We start from the raw sequence: 18,425 nt of genomic DNA, 5'->3' as shown, positions 1-18,425 counted from the left end.
GATCAGAGGGCTGGGCAGCATCCCAGTGTCTCGTCCCAGCAGCGAGGGGCTGGGCTGGGCTCTGAGATGTGCTGGGTGACCCCACTCAAAGTGGGAGCCACGTGTTTAAGGCTGGTTCCTCAGCCAAGACAGGGATACCGCCCTCCCAGGCTACAGGGCTTTGTCTGGAGGCAGCATCCTTAGGAAGGAATTTGTGGAGGTTTCTTGTATAAACAAGGGGCTTGGATGCACGCAGTGCTTGCAAAACCCAAATAAATGGTAAGGAAGTGTGGATTAGCCTTAGAAATACAAAACCAAGGCCGCGGTGGACTGGGACCAGACGTCAGCCCTTGCTTGGGGAAGAGAAGCCACCTGTGGCTGGGGACCCCTCCGGAGAAGGGGATTGAGGAGAATGGCCAAAGCACTGCTGTCTACTTGGCCAGACCCTGGCTGTCACCTCCGCTCAGCCTGCCTGGTGCCGGAGCTGGCACAGGGCTTTTCGCCACGGCTCGCTGAGCCAAGGCTGCAAGGTTGAAACCCCAGTGTGCCGGGACATGGATGGAGAGTGCTCTCCATGCCCGGCAAAAGAGCCTGATGTATGCAGGGTACTCAGGGGCATGGTGGCTGGCTGGCTTGGGAGGTCACGTCACACCGTGGGGTGGCTTGTGGCTCTTGTCCGTCCATGGTGCGTGCCCGTCCGTGGCACCACTTGGCGTGGTTTCCTTCCAGGGGGTGATTGCCGATTTGAAGCTGCGAGGGGACCCGCGGGCGGCCGAGCGCCAGTGTGAGGAAGAGGAGGACGACGCTGAGGAGGTGGGCGCTGGCAGCCCGGTTTGGGGGGCTGTCGCCTTGCGCTCCCGGCTGACCCCTCACCACTTCTCCCTGGACAAACACAGGTCTCCGGTGATTTTGGCAGCGGGGCGGACGGCGGACACCGACCCTCAGGGAAAGTCGAGGTGAGTTGGTGCTAGGCGTTTTGCTTAACGGTGGGACCCCAAGATTTTCAGGACGAGGCGGGCTGAGTTGAGTGCCCTCCGTGATCAAGGTCTCGGGATACCTGATCAGGTTTTGGTGCCTGTCCCTTTTGGGAGGGCACTGGCAGGTGAACGGTGCTGCGGTGTCCCCTTGTTGTTGGCACAGGGTGTCCCGGGGCTGGTGGATGCTGCCCCCGTCACCTCTCCCCCGCTGGCAGCGGGTGGCAGGCCGAGGAGCGGCGGGGGCTCCCCACAGCAAGCTGAGAGGACCAGAGTGGAGGAGATGCTGCAGGTGTCTGCAGGAGGTAGTGCTGGCAGCTTTCCCCCTTTCCCCTTCCCTGCTGTGCTGGCCAGCACCGGGGCACGTCAGCGGGGACGTGGTGGGGTGGCTGTCCCCAGGCACGACCGAGTCCCTTTTCCCTTCCCGCAGGTACTGGCCCCAAAGGCAAAAAGGGGGAAAAGGGCGACCGTGGCCTGAAAGGGGACTCGGGGACCGGTGGCATCGAGGGGACGGGCAGTGTCAAAGGCGAGAAGGTGGGTTGAGAGGGGACATTCCAGGGGCTGGAGGACACCAGCAATGTGTCCGCGTTTGACACTGCTTCCTTTTCCTTTCTGTCCCGCAGGGGGAGAAGGGAGAACTGGGCCTTAAGGTGAGCATTGCTGGGGGAGCTGAGGCAAAGTCATGCCTGCCTGGGCTGCCACCCCTGGGGACATGCCGCCCATCCCCGTTTCCCTTCCCTCCCCAGGGCAGCGCTGGATTTGGCTACCCTGGCTCCAAGGGCCAGAAAGGGGAGCCAGGTGACCCCGGCCCGCCCGGAACTCTCTCGCGGCACACCGACGGCTCGGCGGTGGAGCAGGTCACTGGTCCCCCAGGGCCGCCGGGGAAGGACGGAGCCCCTGGCAGGGATGGCGAGCCTGTGAGTCGAGCCCCCCGCCCCCTGGGTGTCTCCTCTCCCCACACCCCTGCCTGCACACTGACCTCTTCCCTCTCTGCCATCCCTAGGGCGATCCCGGCGAGGATGGCAAACCCGTAAGTGGAGTGGGGGCAGGGGGTGATGGGGTGATGAGTGCCTGCCATCCCCTTGCCTGGCCGCCTGCTGACCCCTCACCCCCTCCCCTTTGCAGGGTGATATGGGGCCCCAGGGGTTTCCGGGGACGCCGGGGGAGCCTGGTCAGAAGGGGGAGAAGGTGAGTGGGGGGATGACACACGCCACTGCCCCCCATTCCTCTCGTTGGCGACTGGGCTGCACTCTCAAACCGCACTCTCTCCTCTGTGACAGGGTGAGCCAGGCATGGGGCCGAGGGGACCCCCTGGACCACCCGGTCCCCCGGGACCACCAGGACCCTCATCCAAGCCTGACAAACTGGTGGGTGCCCCTGGGACACAGGGATTTCGAGGTGGGGGGAACGGGGGCGCAGAGGAGCAGGATGCTGCTGCCAGCCCCTGGGCAGCATCCCCGTGTCACCGAGCACCCTGAGCTGTCGGTGCCTGATGTCGCCCTCGTGCTTCTTCCCCAGACCTTCATCGACATGGAGGGCTCTGGCTTTGGCGGTGACCTGGAGAGCCTGCGGGTGAGTGCGGGTCCCCTCGTGCCAGCGGGGAGCCAGGGGGGACATGCTCAGCTGTCATCCTCTCCTCTTCTAGGGTCCGCAAGGGCCGCCCGGTCCCCCGGGGCCACCTGGCGTGCCTGGTTTGCCAGGAGAGCCGGGACGGTTTGGGATGAACCGCACTGACCTGCCAGGACTGCCAGGGCTGCCAGGCAGAGATGGGAACCCCGGGCCCCCGGGGCCAGCGGTAGGTGTGTGGGGTGGCCGAGGGGACCCATCCCAGGGCCTTCCCATAGCGGTGGAGCCATAACTGTCCCACACAGCAGTGGGGGGCTCTGTGCCCACCAGCACCATGAGGTTTCCCCACGCTGATGTCAGCTCCCGGGCATCTTGCAGGGTCCTCAGGGTCCTCCTGGAAGAGACGGGGCAGCTGGGCAGCCAGGGCCCAAAGGAGAGCGAGTGAGTGTCCCCTTGTCCTGTGTTCCCTGGGAGCACATCACAGCTGGAGAGCATTGACCTGCTCCCGGAGCAAGGCAGCTTCTTCACACTCTTCTCCTTCCTCTTCCTCCCCAGGGTGACGTGGGTGACCTCGGCCTCCCTGGCGCACCAGGACCTAAGGTACCGTGCCTGAGGCAGGTTTCTTGGGGAGGGATTCCACTTGCAATGCAGACTGGAGGCAGGGATGCTGCTTGAGGGGGGGGCACCTTGTGCTGGAGTGGGAGGGGGATGCTGCTATTTGAGTTCCTCCCGGAGCAGAGCAGTGTGGTGGTTCAAGGGTGCGTGGGGTCACCGACCACCCCCAGGATGCTCCCCAGGCTCCCACCACCCTCGCTTGGCTTTGCTCCAGGCACTGCCACCTCGAGAAGTGGGCAGGCGAGCCAAACAGGGTGTTTCAAGGTGCAGAAGAAGGTTTACTTGCGGGGAGGGGAGTGGTTTTGGGTGCCCGCACCCCAGTGGAAAACACCCCATCTTCTGCACATCGCTCTCCTGCCTGCTTGAGCTTCTTTCCGCCCTGCATCCCCACGGCAAAGGCTCGCTGGGATGCGTGCGGTCACCCTCCTCCTCCTGTCCCGTGGGGCCAAGATGCCCATTGGGATGGTGCGTCCGGACCGCAGCCCGAGCTGGGACAAGAGCCTCGTGAATTAAAATTTCTTAATGAAGGTGCCACTGGCATGGAGAAGGCAGATGGGGTGGCAATGGGCGCAAGGACGGATCCTACCGCTCGGAGACCCAGAGCCAAGTGCAAGGCTGCCGTCGCGCATCCCACTCGGAGCTGGTGAAGAGTGCAATAAAAATTGCGTTTATGATTTTAGACGAGCCTCTGGTGGCCACCCCGCGCATTGCACGGGGAGCCGAGGCCGTGCAAGGACAACTGGGACGAGGGACACCAGAGCTGGGCGATGCCCTTTCCCTCAAAGCCTCTCTGCCCCGGAGACAGAAAAGCATCCATACCCCATCCCGAGGAGCGATTTGGGGATGCACTGCCTCCCGCTTGCAGGGACCATTGTCATCTTGACTCATCTGTCCCCCTTTTTTTTTTTTTTTTCCTCATCCCTTTTGCAGGGCAGCAAGGGAGAACCGGGACCCGCAGGAGCTCCAGGAGAAATGGGGTTAGCTGGCCTCCCTGGGCCCATCGGACCCCGCGGGCAGCCAGGGCCCCCTGGTCCCCCGGGACCACCGGGGCCAGGCTACGAGGCTGGATTTGTAAGTGATGGCCCCTGTGATGGCGGAGGGGATGGGCTGAGCTAGAGCAGGGGGCAGGTGTGGCTCAGTCCTTTTTCCCCCTGCCTAGGGCGACATGGAGGGCTCAGGGCTGCCGTCCGCTGCCGGCTCCCCTGGAGCACCCGGACCCGAAGGACCACAGGTAGCTCCGCTCCCACCCTTTCCCTCTCCTCCATCCCGGGCTCTCCAGGGTATCCCCTGCTGTCATGTCCCCCGCTATCACCCCACGCTCATAGCTCCCTTCTTGTTGCTTGCAGGGGGTGCCGGGACTGCCAGGGGTGAAGGTGAGGAGCCCTTCAAACACCTCCCTCGCCCTTCCCTGAAGCCGGCCACAGGAGCCTGGCTCCCTCCTTGCGGGATGCCCCACGGGCAGCCCATGGGGCGGGGTTGCTCCTGGTCTGACACCCTTTTCCTTGCAGGGGGAGGTCGGCAGCCCCGGGCAGCCCGGTTTGCCGGGACTGAAGGTAGGAGAGACGTGGGATTGGGATGGGCCGCGTGCAAGCAGCTGGGCTTTGCAGGGCACGAGGCAGGAGCCCTGCGCTCCCCAGCCTGGGGCTGCTGGGAGGATGCTCTGTACTGCATCTCGTCCTTGTCCACGCCTTGTTGCAGGGAGATGCTGGCGTGCCCGGCGTGGACGGCCGCCCTGGCCTGGAGGGCTTCCCCGGACCACAGGTAGGAGCATCAGCCTCCCCGCTTTCCAGAAGCTCCAGGCAGGGCACCTTTGCGCGCTGAAGGGCCACTTGCAGCAGCTCCATCCCCAGCAGCCAAAATTCATCCCCAGCAACCAAATCAGCCCCTAGCAGCCAAAATCGACCTCCACTGGTGCCTTCGGCTGTTCTCCTGCTCTGGCACTGGGCTCACCACCTGCCAGGGGTGCCCACACTGCTTGGGACCCTGTCCCCATCAGCTTGTCGCCCTGCTCACCATCACTTCCGCACAAAAGCGTCCCATCCTGGCTCGCTGCCTCGACCTCGCGGGCAGCTGGGGGTCTCCACTTGTGAGGCAGGGTCCGGCCACGTGTGCCACCAAGCGGGACGCTCACCCCCGCCTACTCCTTCTTCCAGGGACCCAAAGGTGACAGAGGCAGTCCCGGAGAGAAGGTAGGTGCCGCCGGGCTGGGGCTGGGGACCCACCAGCGGTGTCCCTGGGGCTGATGGCTTCTGTCTTCCAGGGTGAGCAAGGCCAAGATGGCGTAGGGCTGCCTGGCCCCCCTGGTCCACCTGGTCCCCCTGGACAGGTCATCACTGTCTCGAGTGAAGATGTAAGTGATGGGTCCTGGCTTCACCGCAGCTGGGGGTAGCTAAAATTGGGGGGAGAAGGGGCCTGCCCCCCCCCGCACCGTGCAGGGGGACCGAGGGAGACCTCTCCAGGAGCTCTGACCTCTTCAGAGCAAAGATCAGGGCAAAAACCCCATTTTGTCTCTTTTTCCAGAAATCTTTGGTGTCTTTGCCCGGTCCGGAGGTAGGTGCCGCCCTGTCCCCTGTGCCTACCCTTCGGCAGTGCCAGGAGGGCACCCAGTTTCTTGGAAAGAGGGGGTTTGCTCTTGCAAGCATCTCTGCTTCTCTCTGCAGGGCAGACCGGGTCACGCTGGCTTCCCGGTGAGTCGATGGCGGGGCTGGGGACCGCAGGGGTGGCCCCGGTGAAACCTCTGGTTGCCAGTCCTGCCGTGCTTTGCTGCAGCGGTGGCGGGATGGTGGTGATGGGGTGGGTTGGGGTCTGCCTTCGGTGGGTAGGGGCTAACACAGGCTCTGTGGTCCTCCCTGAAGGGCCCGGCGGGACCGAAAGGAGACCGGGGCTCATCTGGTCCGCAAGGCCCCCCAGGGTTGAAGGTAACTGCTCTGGGCCACCTCCGCCCTGTGGGGTGGTCACGCTTCTGGTCCCCCACCCTGTCTGGCCACCGGGTCCTGGCGGCGATGCCAGCCCCGCCGTGGGAGGGAGCCTGGTGCTTCCATCTCCCCTCGTGCCTCCTCCTCCTCTCTTGCAGGGCGAGAAGGGGGAGCCCGGTGTCATCATCAGCCCCGACGGGACCGTGGTCACTGCAAAAGTGAAAGGAGAAAAGGTGGGTGCGCCGCAGAAACAGGGGGGCACATCACCGTGCGATGGGTGCCGAGTGATCCCCGTGGTGATGCCCTTTCCCTCTCCGCTCTCCGCAGGGCGAGCCAGGGCTGCGGGGACCGATGGGACCCTCGGTAAGTCACCGTCACCATCCTCCTTGTATCCCACGGGAAGCTGATCCAGGGCAGAGGGAGACAGGGAGTGGCCCCACTCTGAGCACCCTCCATCCTCATCTTCTCTCCCCTCCAGGGTCCCCAGGGACGAGCAGGGATGAAGGGAGAGATCGGCTTTCCAGGCAGACCCGTAAGACCTGCTCCTGGTTTGTTTGTCCCCTCAGCCGTTGCCTCCTCCGCTGCGTTCCCCCCACCCTGTGTGCACGTCTCGCACCCACCGAACCCCAAACCCCATCGTGTCCCCGGGGTGTTGGAGGTGATACCAGGCCACTGGAGGTGACACCGGGGTGTCACCCCAGAGCTGGCGGGAGGACGGGGACGAGGCTCACTTGCGCTGCTCCTCCACAGGGACGTCCCGGCATGAACGGGCTGAAGGGCGAGAAGGGTGACCCTGCGGACATCAGCGGTGCGCTGGGCTTGCGAGTGAGTGCTGCTGCAAGCCCTCAGGGCCGCTGACCGGGCGGAAGGGGGGACCTTACACCAGGGGGCCCCGAACCCCTTTGGCAAATGGTGCAAGCCTCCCTCTGTCAGGGACTGGCTGCCCCTATGGGGCAGGGCACGGCCCTGGGGTCCCACCTCCACCATGTGGGGACCTTACAGGAGCCTGACATATCTTCTCTCTCCCCACAGGGTCCCCCAGGACCCCCGGGCCCCCCTGGCCCCCCTGGGCCACCTGGCAGCATTGCCTATGACAACAACGATGTGAGTTAACACCGTGGTCACCTCGACGGGGTGTGGGGGTGAAGAACTGGTGACCCCCAGTGCCTCCTGCTTGGCTGGAGGGGATGCTCCGGTGCCATCCCGGCCAGGGCTGGCGTGTGGGGCTGTTGGCAGCATCACATCTGGGTGGGGGTGGTCCCCGAGGATGCCACTGTCTCTGCAGCTGCTTCTTTTGCATCCCTACAGGCCTTCAGAGACTCCAGCCATCCCGTGCTGCCAGCCTTCCCCGGTAAGGGGGTGTCCCTTTCCTAGCCCTCTTGGGACCCCCGGTGGGGGGGGGTGAAGGGGACCCCCTCCGTTAGAACTGGGGCTGGGATGCCGCCGCACTGAGCTGGCATTGCCCCGCTGCTCCCTGCAGGTTTCTACCAGTTTCCAGGACAAAAGGGAGAGAAAGGTGATGTCGGAGCCCCGGGACCCCCAGGTGGGTGACCCATTCCTTCAGGCAGGGCCAGGCAGAGGGTGGCTTTTGCCCACCCTGGCCCTCCTCTCCCCTCCTGTCCCTCTCTGCAGGCCACTTCCCCTACGACCCAAGTCACTTCGGTGCCAACCTGCGGGTAAGCCCTTTGTCCGCTGGCGGTGGCTCGCGGGGCCAGCACCCAGCATGATTTGGGGCGCTGATGGGCACCCTGGCTGCTCTCCCTAAAACCATGCCGTCCCACAGGGTGACAAGGGGGAGGCAGGTCCCAAGGGGGAGAAGGGCGAGCCGGGCAGCACCCCGCTCTACGGTCCCAGCATCTCCGGGCTGCCAGGGCCTCCGGGGCCCCAGGGCTACCCCGGGCTGCCGGTGAGTACCCCACGGCGTGGGAGGTGAGGAGGGGAGTGGCATGCCTGGGTGCTGTGCTCCAGGGATGCTCTCTCGCACTCCCTAGGGTCCCAAGGGGGACAGTATCGTTGGGCCACCCGGGCCTCCTGGACCTCAGGGCCCACCTGGTATGGGATACGAGGGGCGACAGGGTCCCCCCGGCCCTCCTGGGCCCCCTGGTCCACCCTCCTTCCCGGGCCCCCACAGACAAGGTGAGTACCTGTGCCCCTGCATCCCTCCCCGTGCCCTGTGCTATGCCCTTCTCCATCTCACCCAGCTTCCTCCCAGCTATCAGCATCCCTGGCCCCCCCGGACCACCTGGACCCCCCGGACCACCAGGCACCAGCGGGACATCCTTAGGGGTGAGCTGGGGCTCTGCGTATTGCGGGGGTTGCCCGCGGGCTGGCTGGCTGAGGCCTGAGCCGCTCGCTACGCTGTGCCCGCAGCTGCGTGCCCTGCCGACCTACCAGGCGATGCTGAGCGCGGCGCGCGATCTGCCCGAGGGCGGCTTCGTCTTCCTGACGGACCGGCAAGAGCTCTACCTCCGCGTGCACGGGGGCTTCCGCCGGGTGCTGGTGAGTGGTGGGAGGGGTGAGCAGGAGGGCACCCCCATCTGGGGTGGCGCTGCCTGGGGTGTGGTGCAGGGGGGGACATAACCCTGGGGTCTCGGTGGTGCCTTTTGGCGATGCTGGGGTGGGTCCTCCCAGCCTTGTGCGAGGAAGAGGAGAGGGGGGGAGCTGGGATCTGATGTGTGCTGTGTCTTTGCAGTTGGAGGAGCACCCCCTGAGCCCCGGCCCGGCTCTGGTGAGTCACTTGTCCCTGTCCCCATCCCCATCCATCCATCCTCGTCCTCGTCCCCACCCGGAGCAGCACCAACCCTCAGCCTGTCTCTCCCTCTCCCCCCAGGACAACGAGGTGTACGACAAGCCCCCCAGCGTCCACTACGCCGGCCCTCAACCCCCCCTCCAGCCCCACGGACCCCTGCACCCCCTCCGCAACCACGGCCCCCTGCCCACAGCCCAACCCTGGCGCGGGGACGAGGTGGTGGCTAACCAGCACCGCTTGCCCGAGCAGCCCCTGCTCCACCACCAGCACGAGCTCCTCAACAGCTACTACACCCAGCGCCGGCCGGATCCGGCCCCCGTGGCCGCCCACGTGCACCAGGACTTCCAGCCTGCCGTGAGTGCCGTGTGCCGGCCGAGGGGAGGTGGCTGGTCACGGTGGTGGCCAAAGTGGCGCCCCTCATGCCCTCTTGTCCCCTTCTTTCGGCAGCTTCACCTGGTGGCCCTGAACGCCCCGCTGAGCGGCGGCATGCGCGGCATCCGGGGTGCCGATTTCCAGTGCTTCCAGCAAGCCCGACAGGTCGGGCTGGCCGGCACCTTCCGTGCCTTCCTCTCCTCCCGCCTGCAGGACCTCTACAGCATTGTGCGCAGGGCCGACCGTGCCGCCGTGCCCATCGTCAACCTCCGGGTACGCGCGTCCCCCCTCCCCTTTCCGACACCGCCCTGCGAGCCCCGAGGTGCGCGGAGCATCCCAACGCTCCCAGCCGTCTGCCACGGCAGTGACCGCCGAGCGTCCCTTGGAGCTCCTGTGATGCTCTCGGTGCGCAGGCAGGGTTGACCACCCCCCATCCTCCTCCTTTTTCCACCTCCACACCAGGATGAAGTCCTCTTCAGTAACTGGGAAGCCCTTTTCACGGGCAGCGGGGCCCCGCTGCGAGCCGGTGGCCGCATCCTCTCCTTCGACGGCCGAGATGTCCTGCGGGATGCAGGATGGTGAGTGTGGGATGAGTGATGGGGAGAGAAGGGAGATGGGGTGTGGACCAGGGTGTGGCAGCCCTCCCCCTCCTCCACCTTTCTCCTTTCCAGGCCGCAGAAGAGCGTCTGGCACGGCTCGGATGCCAAGGGCCGGCGCTTGCCCGAGAGCTACTGTGAGGCGTGGCGGACGGAGGAGCGCGCCGCCACTGGGCAGTCTTCCTCACTGGGCTCTGGCAAACTGCTGGAGCAGGCAGCCAGCAGCTGCCAGCACGCCTTTGTCGTCCTCTGCATCGAGAACAGCTTCATGACCGCTGCCAAAAAGTGACACCCCCCACTGCCCCACACCCCTGGGTACCCCACATCTCCCCAGGGAGGGGCGGGCCAGCCTGCACCCCAGCGGTCCTCAGCCCCCTCCATCTCCGGCCCTCGCCCCCACGGGGTTTTCTTCTTCCGCAGACCTGAAGCCAAAGAGTATCGCCGTCACGCCTGCCCTGGGTCGGCAGGGGCTCACGTCCCACCCGGGGCAGGGCAGCCGTGGGCTGGCTGCCTTCCTCCTCCCCCGCTCTTGCTCCCCTTCTCTTCTAACCCCTAATATCTAACCACTTCAGTTTGCGTCCATCTCCCGCTCGGATGCTCTTTTCGGGGTGGCTGGGCCCTCCCGGAACTCCTGTGGGGATTTCTCTGACCCTCCATCAGCCCCGCGCCGTCCTCACCTGGAGCTCGGGGCCGGATCCAAATCCCCATTGCTGGGCCCACGGGGTCTTCTCCACCCAAAACCTCAGCATCCCACCCAAAGGACTGTCCCGTGGCGGTGCCAGGGGTCTCCGTCCTCCCAGGTAAGAACCATCCCACCCAGACCCTCATCATTATCCTCACCTCCACCTCCTGACCAGTAGCTCCCACACCCTGGAGGGGGGCGGTCCCTATCCCCTCTGCGCACCCTCCGGACCCCTTGCCGTGCCCCCCACCAGCAGCAGCCAGACCAGCACGGGCACCGGAGCAATGGGGTGGCCCCAGCGTGCGGGCCAGGCGTGCCCTTGGCGTGTGTTTACATGCACGCGTGTGTTAAGCGCGCGTGGTACCGAGCGCAGGCACCGCCATCACCCCTGTCGCCATCCCTGTGCCGCCTTTGCTGCACGCTAAGGGCCGAGACGCAGCAAAGCTGGTTTGAATTGGTGTGGGCAAATCCAAGGTGCTAAAAAAAAAAAAAAAGGAAAAAAAAAGAAAGATAAATCTGTAACTAGCTTTTTATTATTGTATGGAAATTATTACCACAAAAGCTGTGCAAGTCACATGGTCTCTATTTCTTACAGTCTACTGTATTTTGTGTAACTAATGCAATTTAAAGCCTGTGGATCTTTATTATTTTTTTTTTTGTTCGTTGTGTCCTATAAATCATTTTCTAAAGGCACTGAATAAAGAAACGTTATCCTCTTGTAGCCTGGCTCCGCGCCACTTCGGTGAGCTGGCGGCTGGGAGACGCCCCGGACCCCGTCCGTATTCCTGTGTGGTACCTGGTGCTGGCGGCCGCGGGCATCCCGTGGCCCTGCTCGGGTTGTGTTTGTGGCCGGGGCGGAGGGCACAGCCCTGCCCCTCATGGAGCAGAAAACAGGTCCCAAGGGGTACATCCTCAACGGGCCGGCACTGAGGACGGGAGACGAAGTACACTGCAATGGTGACGCTTCCTTACGGAGCCGAGACGCGGTGGCAGCGCCGGTGCTCAGGCTCGCACGGCGCCCGCTTCCAGGCTCTTCTCCTGTGCCGGCACCTCGGCAGGGAGCTGGCACGGCTCCTTGGCCTGGGCCAGCTCCGCCGGCTGCTTGCTGCAGCTGTGCCGGATGCCCACGCCGACAGCCGCCAGCAGGTAGGTGACTGCCAGCAGCGTGAAGTACCCGAAATACACGTAAAACTGCAAGAGAGGCAGGGAGAGAGTGATACTTAGAGCCCCTCACCTTTGTCCCACACCATTAGGGGACCACCTCCATCCTAGGGGCCCCCCATTCCTACCTGGGGATGCACAGACAAGCCCAAGCCCCTCTTGTCGGCCACGATGATGGTGATGATGGTCTTCAGCATGGTGGCGAAGAAGGTGTTGACCCCGAAGACCAGGGCGCAGAGTTCTTTGGAGAGGGAGGTAGCAATCTGGAAACTAGGACAGAAGAGGGGACCAGTGAGCCTGCGATGCCAGCCCAGCTGCCAGAGTGGGAGCAGGTCCCCAGGGTCACCACACACATGGCGATGGGCACCAGGAACTGGTAAGAGCCGCGGAAGAGGACATAGGCAGTGTAGCACAGCCAGATGTTGCTGGTGGTGTTCATGAGGAGGAGCAGCCCCGCCTGGAAAGCCGTCACCACTCCGATCACCAGCTCCGACCACAGCGTCCAGCGGATCTTCACGTAGCCGGCAACGAAGGAGGCTCCGGCCCCTGGGGAAGGGAGAAGGATGCCATGAACACCTCCCAGGACCACCTCAGATCCCCCAGCCTAGTGATGCTCATCTCATCTAGTGATGCTCATCTCACCACCACTGCATCCCCAGAAACATCATAAGGACCGCCATTCCCAAGGGATGCAGCAGGACGAGCAGTCCTCCCCGCACCCCTGACGTCCCCAGCCCAGGCGAGCGTACCCAGCAGTGTGGAGGCAGCGTCCACCCCTCCGTTGTACACCCGCTGGTTGTCCGTGGCAGGGTAGATCTCATTCCAGAGGATGTGCACGTAGTAAAGCATCAGGTAGTAACCAGCGGAGTTGAAGACCCACCACAAGGACCAGAGTCGGAGCTGGGGTTGCTTGGCCAGCATCGCCACCTCCCGCAGCATACGGCACAGCACCGCGTCCTGCCAGTCCCGTGTCTGCCGACCGCTGTCCCCCCCGGCCATCTTGTCCAGCTCAGTGGGTGCAGCCCTGTCACCAGTCCCCTCAAGCCGGTTGAAGAAGAGGCTGCGCCGGGGCCGCTCGAGGAAGAGGGCGAGGACGAGGCCGAAGCTGACGAAGCCCAATGAGACGTAGTTGAGGGTGAGGAAGGAGACGTTGCCCAAGGTGACACAGAGCTGGCCCAGCACCGAGCTGGTGAAGACACCCAGGAGGACGGCGGAGCGGGAGTAGCTGGCCATACGTTGGTAGCGGGATGGGGCGACAAGGGAGAAGACGTAGGAAGAGTAGGCAATGCGGGCGGCCATGGTGATGCCGTAGAAGAACTCCATCATCTGCATGGCCAGGACGGAGGTGCCGAGAACCAGCAGCAGCCAGATGGAGATGTAGCTCAGGCTCTGCAGCACCAGCACCGGCTTGTAGCGCAGGTAGTCCGTCAGCAGGAAGATGGGCACCAGCACGGCCATGTAGGAGTAGGTCATCACCGGTGTGATCATGTTGGTCACCTGCCACGCGTGCAAGGAGGGGCTGAGCATGGGACACATCCCCAGGGGATGCATCTGGCCCAGAGGAGTGTGGTTTGGGTGGGTACCAGCCCCTGACCCCCATGGCAGCACCTCCTGAGGGAGGAATGTGGCTCACAGTGTGCTCGGCTGGGGGTTTGGCTGAGCCCCAGCCTCTTCCCGTGCCGGGAACGTGGCGTTCCCACGGACACAGCAGCCGGCTGGGACTGGGGCCAGCGGCCCTTGGTCAGGGGACAGCAACATGCAGCCCGTCCTCGTCTAACCCCATCGCTGCCAGCAGCCCAGCGGTGCCCAGCCCCGTGCCCCTCGTTGTGCACTGCAGGGAGGAGGGTCTGCACTGCACAGGAGGGTCTCCCTGAAGGGATGGGACAGGGCTTCTCCCAGCCTGGCACACTGGCTGCCCAGGTGGGCAGGGGTCAGGCATCACCCCCTCAAAATCGATGGCCAACCTGGGCACGAGGTCTTCTGCCAGGGGCAAGTTGAGCCTGGGACTTAGGGGACAGGGACAATGCTGCCAGATGGACCCACACCACCTTCTCCCCCCCGCCAAACATCACCGCGTGCCGCCTCGCTGGGGATGCGGCACGCCTGCGCCCCAGGGCTGCGGGAGGATGCTCTGGCCAGCCCCAGGGTAGCGAGGGGGACAAGGGGGACCTGCAGCTCACCTCTGCCTGTGTGAAGTTCTTGTCGGACCCCAGGAGATAGGGGGTGATGAAGCTCTCCCCGGGCCGGATCTGTGTCATGAAGCCATAGAAGCAGAGGTAGAAGACCTGTAGTTTCCAGCTCTGGTCCGGCGCCGTCTCCGATGTTGGCTTTTTGGCGTCGTCATCCTTCCCGGGCATGGCTCTGCCAGCTCTGCAGCGAGACGGTGGCGTTCTCCCGGGGACCATAGCTAGACAGGCTTCGCTGGGCCAGGCAGCCCCTCTCTGGCAGCAGGCGCTCTCCGTCGCATCGAAAGCTGCTGCGCTGCAGTTTCTGGGGAGAAAGCAGCGTTTGGCACAGGCTCAAATTCCTCCATAATCGCAAGGCAAATAAACCCCACCACCTTCTCCCCAGGAAACGTTCTTGCAAGAAGAAAAGCAGCCGCACGTCTCGCTGTGCACAAGCGGGGAGGGCCCATTTTGGGCGGCACTTGTAAATCCCCTATAAAAGGGCCTGGACGCACAGAGTGCCCGGCTCTGCAGCAGAGCATCCTCGGCTCCCAGCGCCTCCTTGTTCTCCCTTTTAAGACTTCTAAGGGGATTTTACCCCCCCTCCCTGAAACGACACTTCCCTCTGAGCCGAGTTGCTCCACCGCGGACCGGGCGCTCCCGAGGGAGACGGCAGCAGCCGGGGTGACCGCGCCGGTTGTGAAAGCGAGTTAATGTGCACGCTGGGTGCTGCGCCGGCCATGTTATACATTAGCTGGGCGGCTGGCAAGACTTTAGCTGAGCCAAAGGCAAGCGATTGCCCCTTGGCTCCCCGCCCCAGTGCGACGCGATGCTTAGGCGGCGTTGCCCGGCCCGTGAAGAATGCAAAATGCCACGAGGTTCACGGTTGAGAGGGGGATTAAATGCTCAGATCCTGAGGTTTGACCTCAGGAAAGCTGGCAGCGCTGGGAAAGCCCGATTAGCGGTCACAGGATGCAGGCAGGGAAGGGAGAAGGCCTGGTCCGAGCGTCCTCCCAGCGCTCCCACACCAATTCACTGCCGGGGCTTTTCGAGCCATAAAAATCCACGTGTGCCAATCTGTGCCGCAGGAGCAAGGTCTAGAAACCCGATCACCCTGCTCATTGCAGAATGACTAATCACTGTCATGAAAAATAAGTCCATGGTCCCAGTTGGTGCCCCCCCGCTGCCACCCCGCGTGGCGAGATTGGGGGGGTTCACCTTGCAAGACCCTCCCCTGGATAACGCACGCAGCTAACGGGGACATGAACTGGTGATGCTGGTCACAGGGGAAAGCTGCTCGTGATCGGAACCAAAAGCGGCAGCGGGAAGCAGGGTGCCCATTTGCCCCAGTGAGGACTCACCGCTCCAGCAGCACTCCCATTGGATTTCAGCACTGAGCATCACCAAATGCCCGTGTCCCGGAGCTCAGGGCTGGGCAAACAGCCCCTGATTCTTAAACAGGTCCCTGGGGAGCGGGGCAGGGATTCGGTGCTCGCTTACCACCGGACAGCTATCGCCCAGAGCCGGCACCAGCGTGGGTGCTGGGTGCAGCACTGCAAACCCCCGCCGCGTCACGAAGAACAAGGAGTGGGGGCTAAACCCCCCAAACACCGGCCCCAGCACCATGCCGTGCCATGCCTGTTCGGGGCCACTGCCACCTGCGACTGCCCGGACCATGCCCCATTGTCCGCTTGTCCCTGAGCCGGGCTGCGGATGTCAGTGATCGTCACACCTCCAGCGGCCGCTCTCTGCCCAGGATCCTGACGGGCTGCTCCAAATCCATTTCGGAAGCAGATGTTCCCCATTTCCTTTTGCCTCCATCCAGGATGGACACACATGCTCATCCCTGGCCCAAGGGACGCCGTGCAGCTGCCCTGCTGCCACCGTCCCGGGGAGCACCAGCTCCCAACTCCTGCCACATGTTCCCCCATGGATGCAGGAACCCCAGCCCCAAATCCATCTGACCAAGCCCAGCTCCACTTCTCCAGACCATCCGTGGAGCTGCCGCTGCTCAAGGTGAGCGAGTCCCAACAGACGCCTGCAGATCGGTGCCGTCGTCCCCAGAGCCGGGCAGAGGAGCGGGAGCAGAGCGCGGGCTGTTAGCAGCGAGTGACCCCAGTTGTCGCTGGGTTATTGCGGTGACCTTGACAGGGGACAGCTGTCACGCTGCACTGTTTCAACCCGGGAACGCGGGCAGCCAAGCCCAGGTGCAGCTCCCCTGGGGAGCCACGGCCACCGCGGTCCGGAGGGGACAGAGGGACAGACTTGGGGGGGGGGAACAGTGCAGGGGGGATCCTCTCCCCACATCCCTACATCGGTGGCACGGCGGTGACACGGCCCAAGCACAATGCATTTTGTCGGGAGACACCGAGGGGACAGGGGATGGGGGTGCCTGAGTCCCTGGGGGGGGCTGGGAAGCCCCCCAAAATACATCCTCGTCCATCGTGCAGGCACAAATTTGTCGTCGTCCCCCCCCCCCGCCCGCCCAGCACCCAAGGGGTGGGTGGCTCCTTCAAGGTGCTGGGGGGTAGTTTGGGGCGCATGTGGTGTTGGGGGTGGGGGGCACCAGCTCAGAGACTGGGCACCCTGAGGGCACCTCCACATCCCCAGCATCCTGGGAGGCCACCCACATCCCAGGCACCCCAGCACCCCGGGGACACCCCAAATCCCCGCTCCCCCAGCACCCCCACAGCCCGGGCCGTACCTGGAGTGGGGGCGCAGCGGGCATGAGGGCGGCGGCGGGAGGGCGGGGGGGGGCGGTCCTGGGGCTCCCCGCAGCTGCCGGAGCCAGATGCGCAGCAAAGCCAGGAGAAGAAGTAAGAAGAGGAAGAAAAGTAAGAGAATCAAGAGGAGGAAGGGGGGCGGGGGGGGCTTGGGCCACGTGCAGGGCGGCGAGGGGACTACAAACCCCACAGTGCAGGGAGGAGGAAGAGGAGGAGAAAGCGGAAGAGGAAAAGGAGGAGGAGGAAGAGGGGAAGGACGAGGAGGAGGAGGAAGAGGGGGAGGACGAGGACGAGGAGGAGGAGCGTGCTCACGCTGCCCCCGCCCACCCCCCCCCCACCGGTTTGTGGAGTGGGAGGGGGTGAGGACACGGGCCCCTCCTCCGGTTCCTCTTCCACTCCCCCCCCATCTACCGTGGCCTCTCGGCAGCATCCCCGGGGGCAGAGTGCCCTCAGCCTTCCCCCCAACAGTGACTTAACACCGCCCCCCCCCCCCCGCCCAGAGCTGCTTGGATTTATTTCTGCCCCCCCCCCCATTTTTTACAAGCTGGGTTGGTTAGAGTCTGGGCTGTGCCGTGTCCCAGGGGGTCCTGGATGAGCTTGGGCTCAGAGCAGAATTAGCGGACCCCTCTTCCCCCAGCAGCAACCCCCAACCCCACGGGATGTGCTTACTGGGGGAGGACAACGGGGACCCAACCAGGGCCCGGCACCGGTCCCGGAGAAACCATAAGCAGAGGTGGAGACCCTCCAGGATCGGGCTCTCGGTGGCCCCATCTCCTGGGAGACAACACATCTTCTGAGAGCATCTTCCCCCCCCCAACCTCCCCCTCCCCTCCTCCGGCCCGCCCTTTTCTCCCTCCGCTGCTGCCAGCACTTACCCTGCCAGAAGCAAATGCAACCTGACAGGGCTCGGCTTCTCTGCTGAAATATTTATACGTTCCTGCCTGGAAGCGCAGCAGTGGGATCCCACGTGTTCGGGGGATCCGTCACAACCCCCTTGCCCAGGTTTGGCACCAGGCAGTTGCACCCCAGTCTGGGGGGCGTCTTCTCACCCAAGGGCCCGCTGTCCCGTCGAGCCCCTCAACACCTGGGTGAAGATGCTCACCGCTGAATGATGACGGTGGAGGCTGGACCAGCATTTATTTCACTGGGGTTTTGCTCCTCCTCTTTTCAGCCAAACAGAGCCAGGGGGTGAAAGTGAGGTGGGGGACATCCCAAATCCTTTCTTAAGTGATGGCACGTTTGCCCCCCAAAGCCGTTTCCTCCCTGGGGAGGAAACCAGGACACCAGGACGGTTTTGGTACCGCAGAAGGAGCCAGATCCCTTGGCGGGAGGGACAGGAGCACCCCAGGGTGTGGGTCTGGGGTGACGCCGTGCGCCTGGGCAATGCCGGCACCCTGGGGACACTGGTGGGGCCTTAATGACCCTGTGCAGTGTCACCTGGGACCCCCACCCACTCAGTCCGATGTGCGTCCCTTGGCAAAGTTGTGCCGCCGCTACCACTCTGGCCGGACTCCCCCCAGCCTAGGACAGCACCCAGGGGTGCAAGGGTCAGGCTGCAAGGATCTGCATTTGTGCAGAGGGGGCACAGCTCATGGGGAGGCAACCCCCCTACCCCCAGGCCCGAGGGCTGGCGTGCCCCCAGTGCCCAGCTGCTGGGGCTCGGGCTGGGGCTGGGACAGAGCAGGTTTGGGGGCAGGAACAGGAGCGGGGGCGGGGGGGCAAGGGCAGGAGCTGGGGCAGGGGCTGGTGCTAGGGAAGGGGCAGGGGTTTGAGCGAGGTCTGGGACACGGGCAGGGGCTTGAGCTGGGGCAGGGATGGGGCTGGGGTAGGAAGGGTAAAGTTAGGGTTTGGGGCAGGGGCAAGGGCTGGGGCAGGGGCAACAGCGGGGACTGGGGCCACGCTGGGGGGCGGGCAGAGCCGGGGGGGGC

General features: G+C 64.3%; 3 protein-coding genes across 6 annotated transcripts in view; 2 read left to right on the top strand and 1 right to left on the bottom strand.

Annotated features, from left to right (window-relative positions):
• The window catches only part of COL18A1 (collagen type XVIII alpha 1 chain), a 39,606-nt gene extending 28,437 nt beyond the window's left edge, over positions 1-11,169 (top strand). For all 3 annotated transcript variants that reach the window (XM_086750344.1, XM_086750343.1, XM_086750342.1), the window contains 40 exons: positions 709-792; positions 876-935; positions 1,120-1,258; positions 1,384-1,487; positions 1,577-1,603; positions 1,700-1,870; positions 1,957-1,983; positions 2,079-2,141; positions 2,234-2,320; positions 2,472-2,525; positions 2,599-2,748; positions 2,898-2,960; positions 3,075-3,119; positions 4,065-4,205; positions 4,294-4,365; positions 4,481-4,507; positions 4,643-4,687; positions 4,833-4,895; positions 5,288-5,323; positions 5,395-5,484; positions 5,655-5,684; positions 5,795-5,821; positions 5,990-6,052; positions 6,208-6,282; positions 6,377-6,412; positions 6,528-6,581; positions 6,800-6,874; positions 7,082-7,153; positions 7,358-7,400; positions 7,530-7,592; positions 7,682-7,725; positions 7,833-7,955; positions 8,041-8,185; positions 8,262-8,335; positions 8,420-8,548; positions 8,742-8,777; positions 8,880-9,152; positions 9,246-9,443; positions 9,633-9,748; positions 9,842-11,169. In XM_086750344.1, coding sequence (XP_086606470.1) covers positions 709-792; positions 876-935; positions 1,120-1,258; positions 1,384-1,487; positions 1,577-1,603; positions 1,700-1,870; positions 1,957-1,983; positions 2,079-2,141; positions 2,234-2,320; positions 2,472-2,525; positions 2,599-2,748; positions 2,898-2,960; positions 3,075-3,119; positions 4,065-4,205; positions 4,294-4,365; positions 4,481-4,507; positions 4,643-4,687; positions 4,833-4,895; positions 5,288-5,323; positions 5,395-5,484; positions 5,655-5,684; positions 5,795-5,821; positions 5,990-6,052; positions 6,208-6,282; positions 6,377-6,412; positions 6,528-6,581; positions 6,800-6,874; positions 7,082-7,153; positions 7,358-7,400; positions 7,530-7,592; positions 7,682-7,725; positions 7,833-7,955; positions 8,041-8,185; positions 8,262-8,335; positions 8,420-8,548; positions 8,742-8,777; positions 8,880-9,152; positions 9,246-9,443; positions 9,633-9,748; positions 9,842-10,055 — 3,438 coding nt within the window. In that variant the 3' untranslated portion in view covers positions 10,056-11,169. The remainder of the gene's footprint in view (positions 1-708; positions 793-875; positions 936-1,119; positions 1,259-1,383; positions 1,488-1,576; positions 1,604-1,699; positions 1,871-1,956; positions 1,984-2,078; positions 2,142-2,233; positions 2,321-2,471; positions 2,526-2,598; positions 2,749-2,897; positions 2,961-3,074; positions 3,120-4,064; positions 4,206-4,293; positions 4,366-4,480; positions 4,508-4,642; positions 4,688-4,832; positions 4,896-5,287; positions 5,324-5,394; positions 5,485-5,654; positions 5,685-5,794; positions 5,822-5,989; positions 6,053-6,207; positions 6,283-6,376; positions 6,413-6,527; positions 6,582-6,799; positions 6,875-7,081; positions 7,154-7,357; positions 7,401-7,529; positions 7,593-7,681; positions 7,726-7,832; positions 7,956-8,040; positions 8,186-8,261; positions 8,336-8,419; positions 8,549-8,741; positions 8,778-8,879; positions 9,153-9,245; positions 9,444-9,632; positions 9,749-9,841) is intronic.
• On the bottom strand, positions 10,960-16,606 carry SLC19A1 (solute carrier family 19 member 1). 2 transcript variants are annotated; one of them, XM_086750346.1, is made up of 6 exons: positions 16,479-16,606; positions 13,790-14,099; positions 12,359-13,106; positions 11,963-12,155; positions 11,738-11,879; positions 10,960-11,639 (listed from the first exon to the last, which is right to left on the bottom strand). In XM_086750346.1, exons 2-6 carry the CDS (start codon positions 14,012-14,014, stop codon positions 11,451-11,453), a joined length of 1,497 nt encoding a protein of 498 aa, XP_086606472.1. In that variant the 5' UTR covers positions 14,015-14,099; positions 16,479-16,606; the 3' UTR covers positions 10,960-11,450. The 2 variants fall into 2 exon arrangements, with proteins under 2 accessions (XP_086606472.1, XP_086606473.1); XM_086750347.1 differs by lacking the exon at positions 16,479-16,606 and adding an exon at positions 15,275-15,293.
• The window catches only part of PCBP3 (poly(rC) binding protein 3), a 60,833-nt gene continuing 58,948 nt past the window's right edge, over positions 16,541-18,425 (top strand). The window contains exon 1 of the mRNA XM_086750366.1: positions 16,541-16,608. The gene's annotated coding sequence lies outside the window, so the exon portion shown is untranslated. The remainder of the gene's footprint in view (positions 16,609-18,425) is intronic.

This window comes from Chlamydotis macqueenii, chromosome 6, assembly GCF_036417535.1.
Source record: "Chlamydotis macqueenii isolate bChlMac1 chromosome 6, bChlMac1.mat, whole genome shotgun sequence".
Classification (NCBI taxonomy): domain Eukaryota; kingdom Metazoa; phylum Chordata; class Aves; order Otidiformes; family Otididae; genus Chlamydotis; species Chlamydotis macqueenii.
Note: the sequence above shows the minus strand (reverse complement) of the source record. Positions and strands in the feature narration are given on the sequence as shown.

Coding starts and splice junctions, on each gene's coding strand:
- SLC19A1 (XM_086750346.1), bottom strand. CDS start 14,014: ATGGTCCCCGGGAGAACGCCACCGTCTCGCTGCAGAGCTGGCAGAGCC. Junction 12,156..12,358: donor CGCTGCCTCCACACTGCTGG/GTACGCTCGCCT, acceptor TCCCTTCCCCAG/GGGCCGGAGCCTCCTTCGTT. Junction 11,880..11,962: donor TTCCTGGTGCCCATCGCCAT/GTGTGTGGTGAC, acceptor CTTCTGTCCTAG/TTTCCAGATTGCTACCTCCC.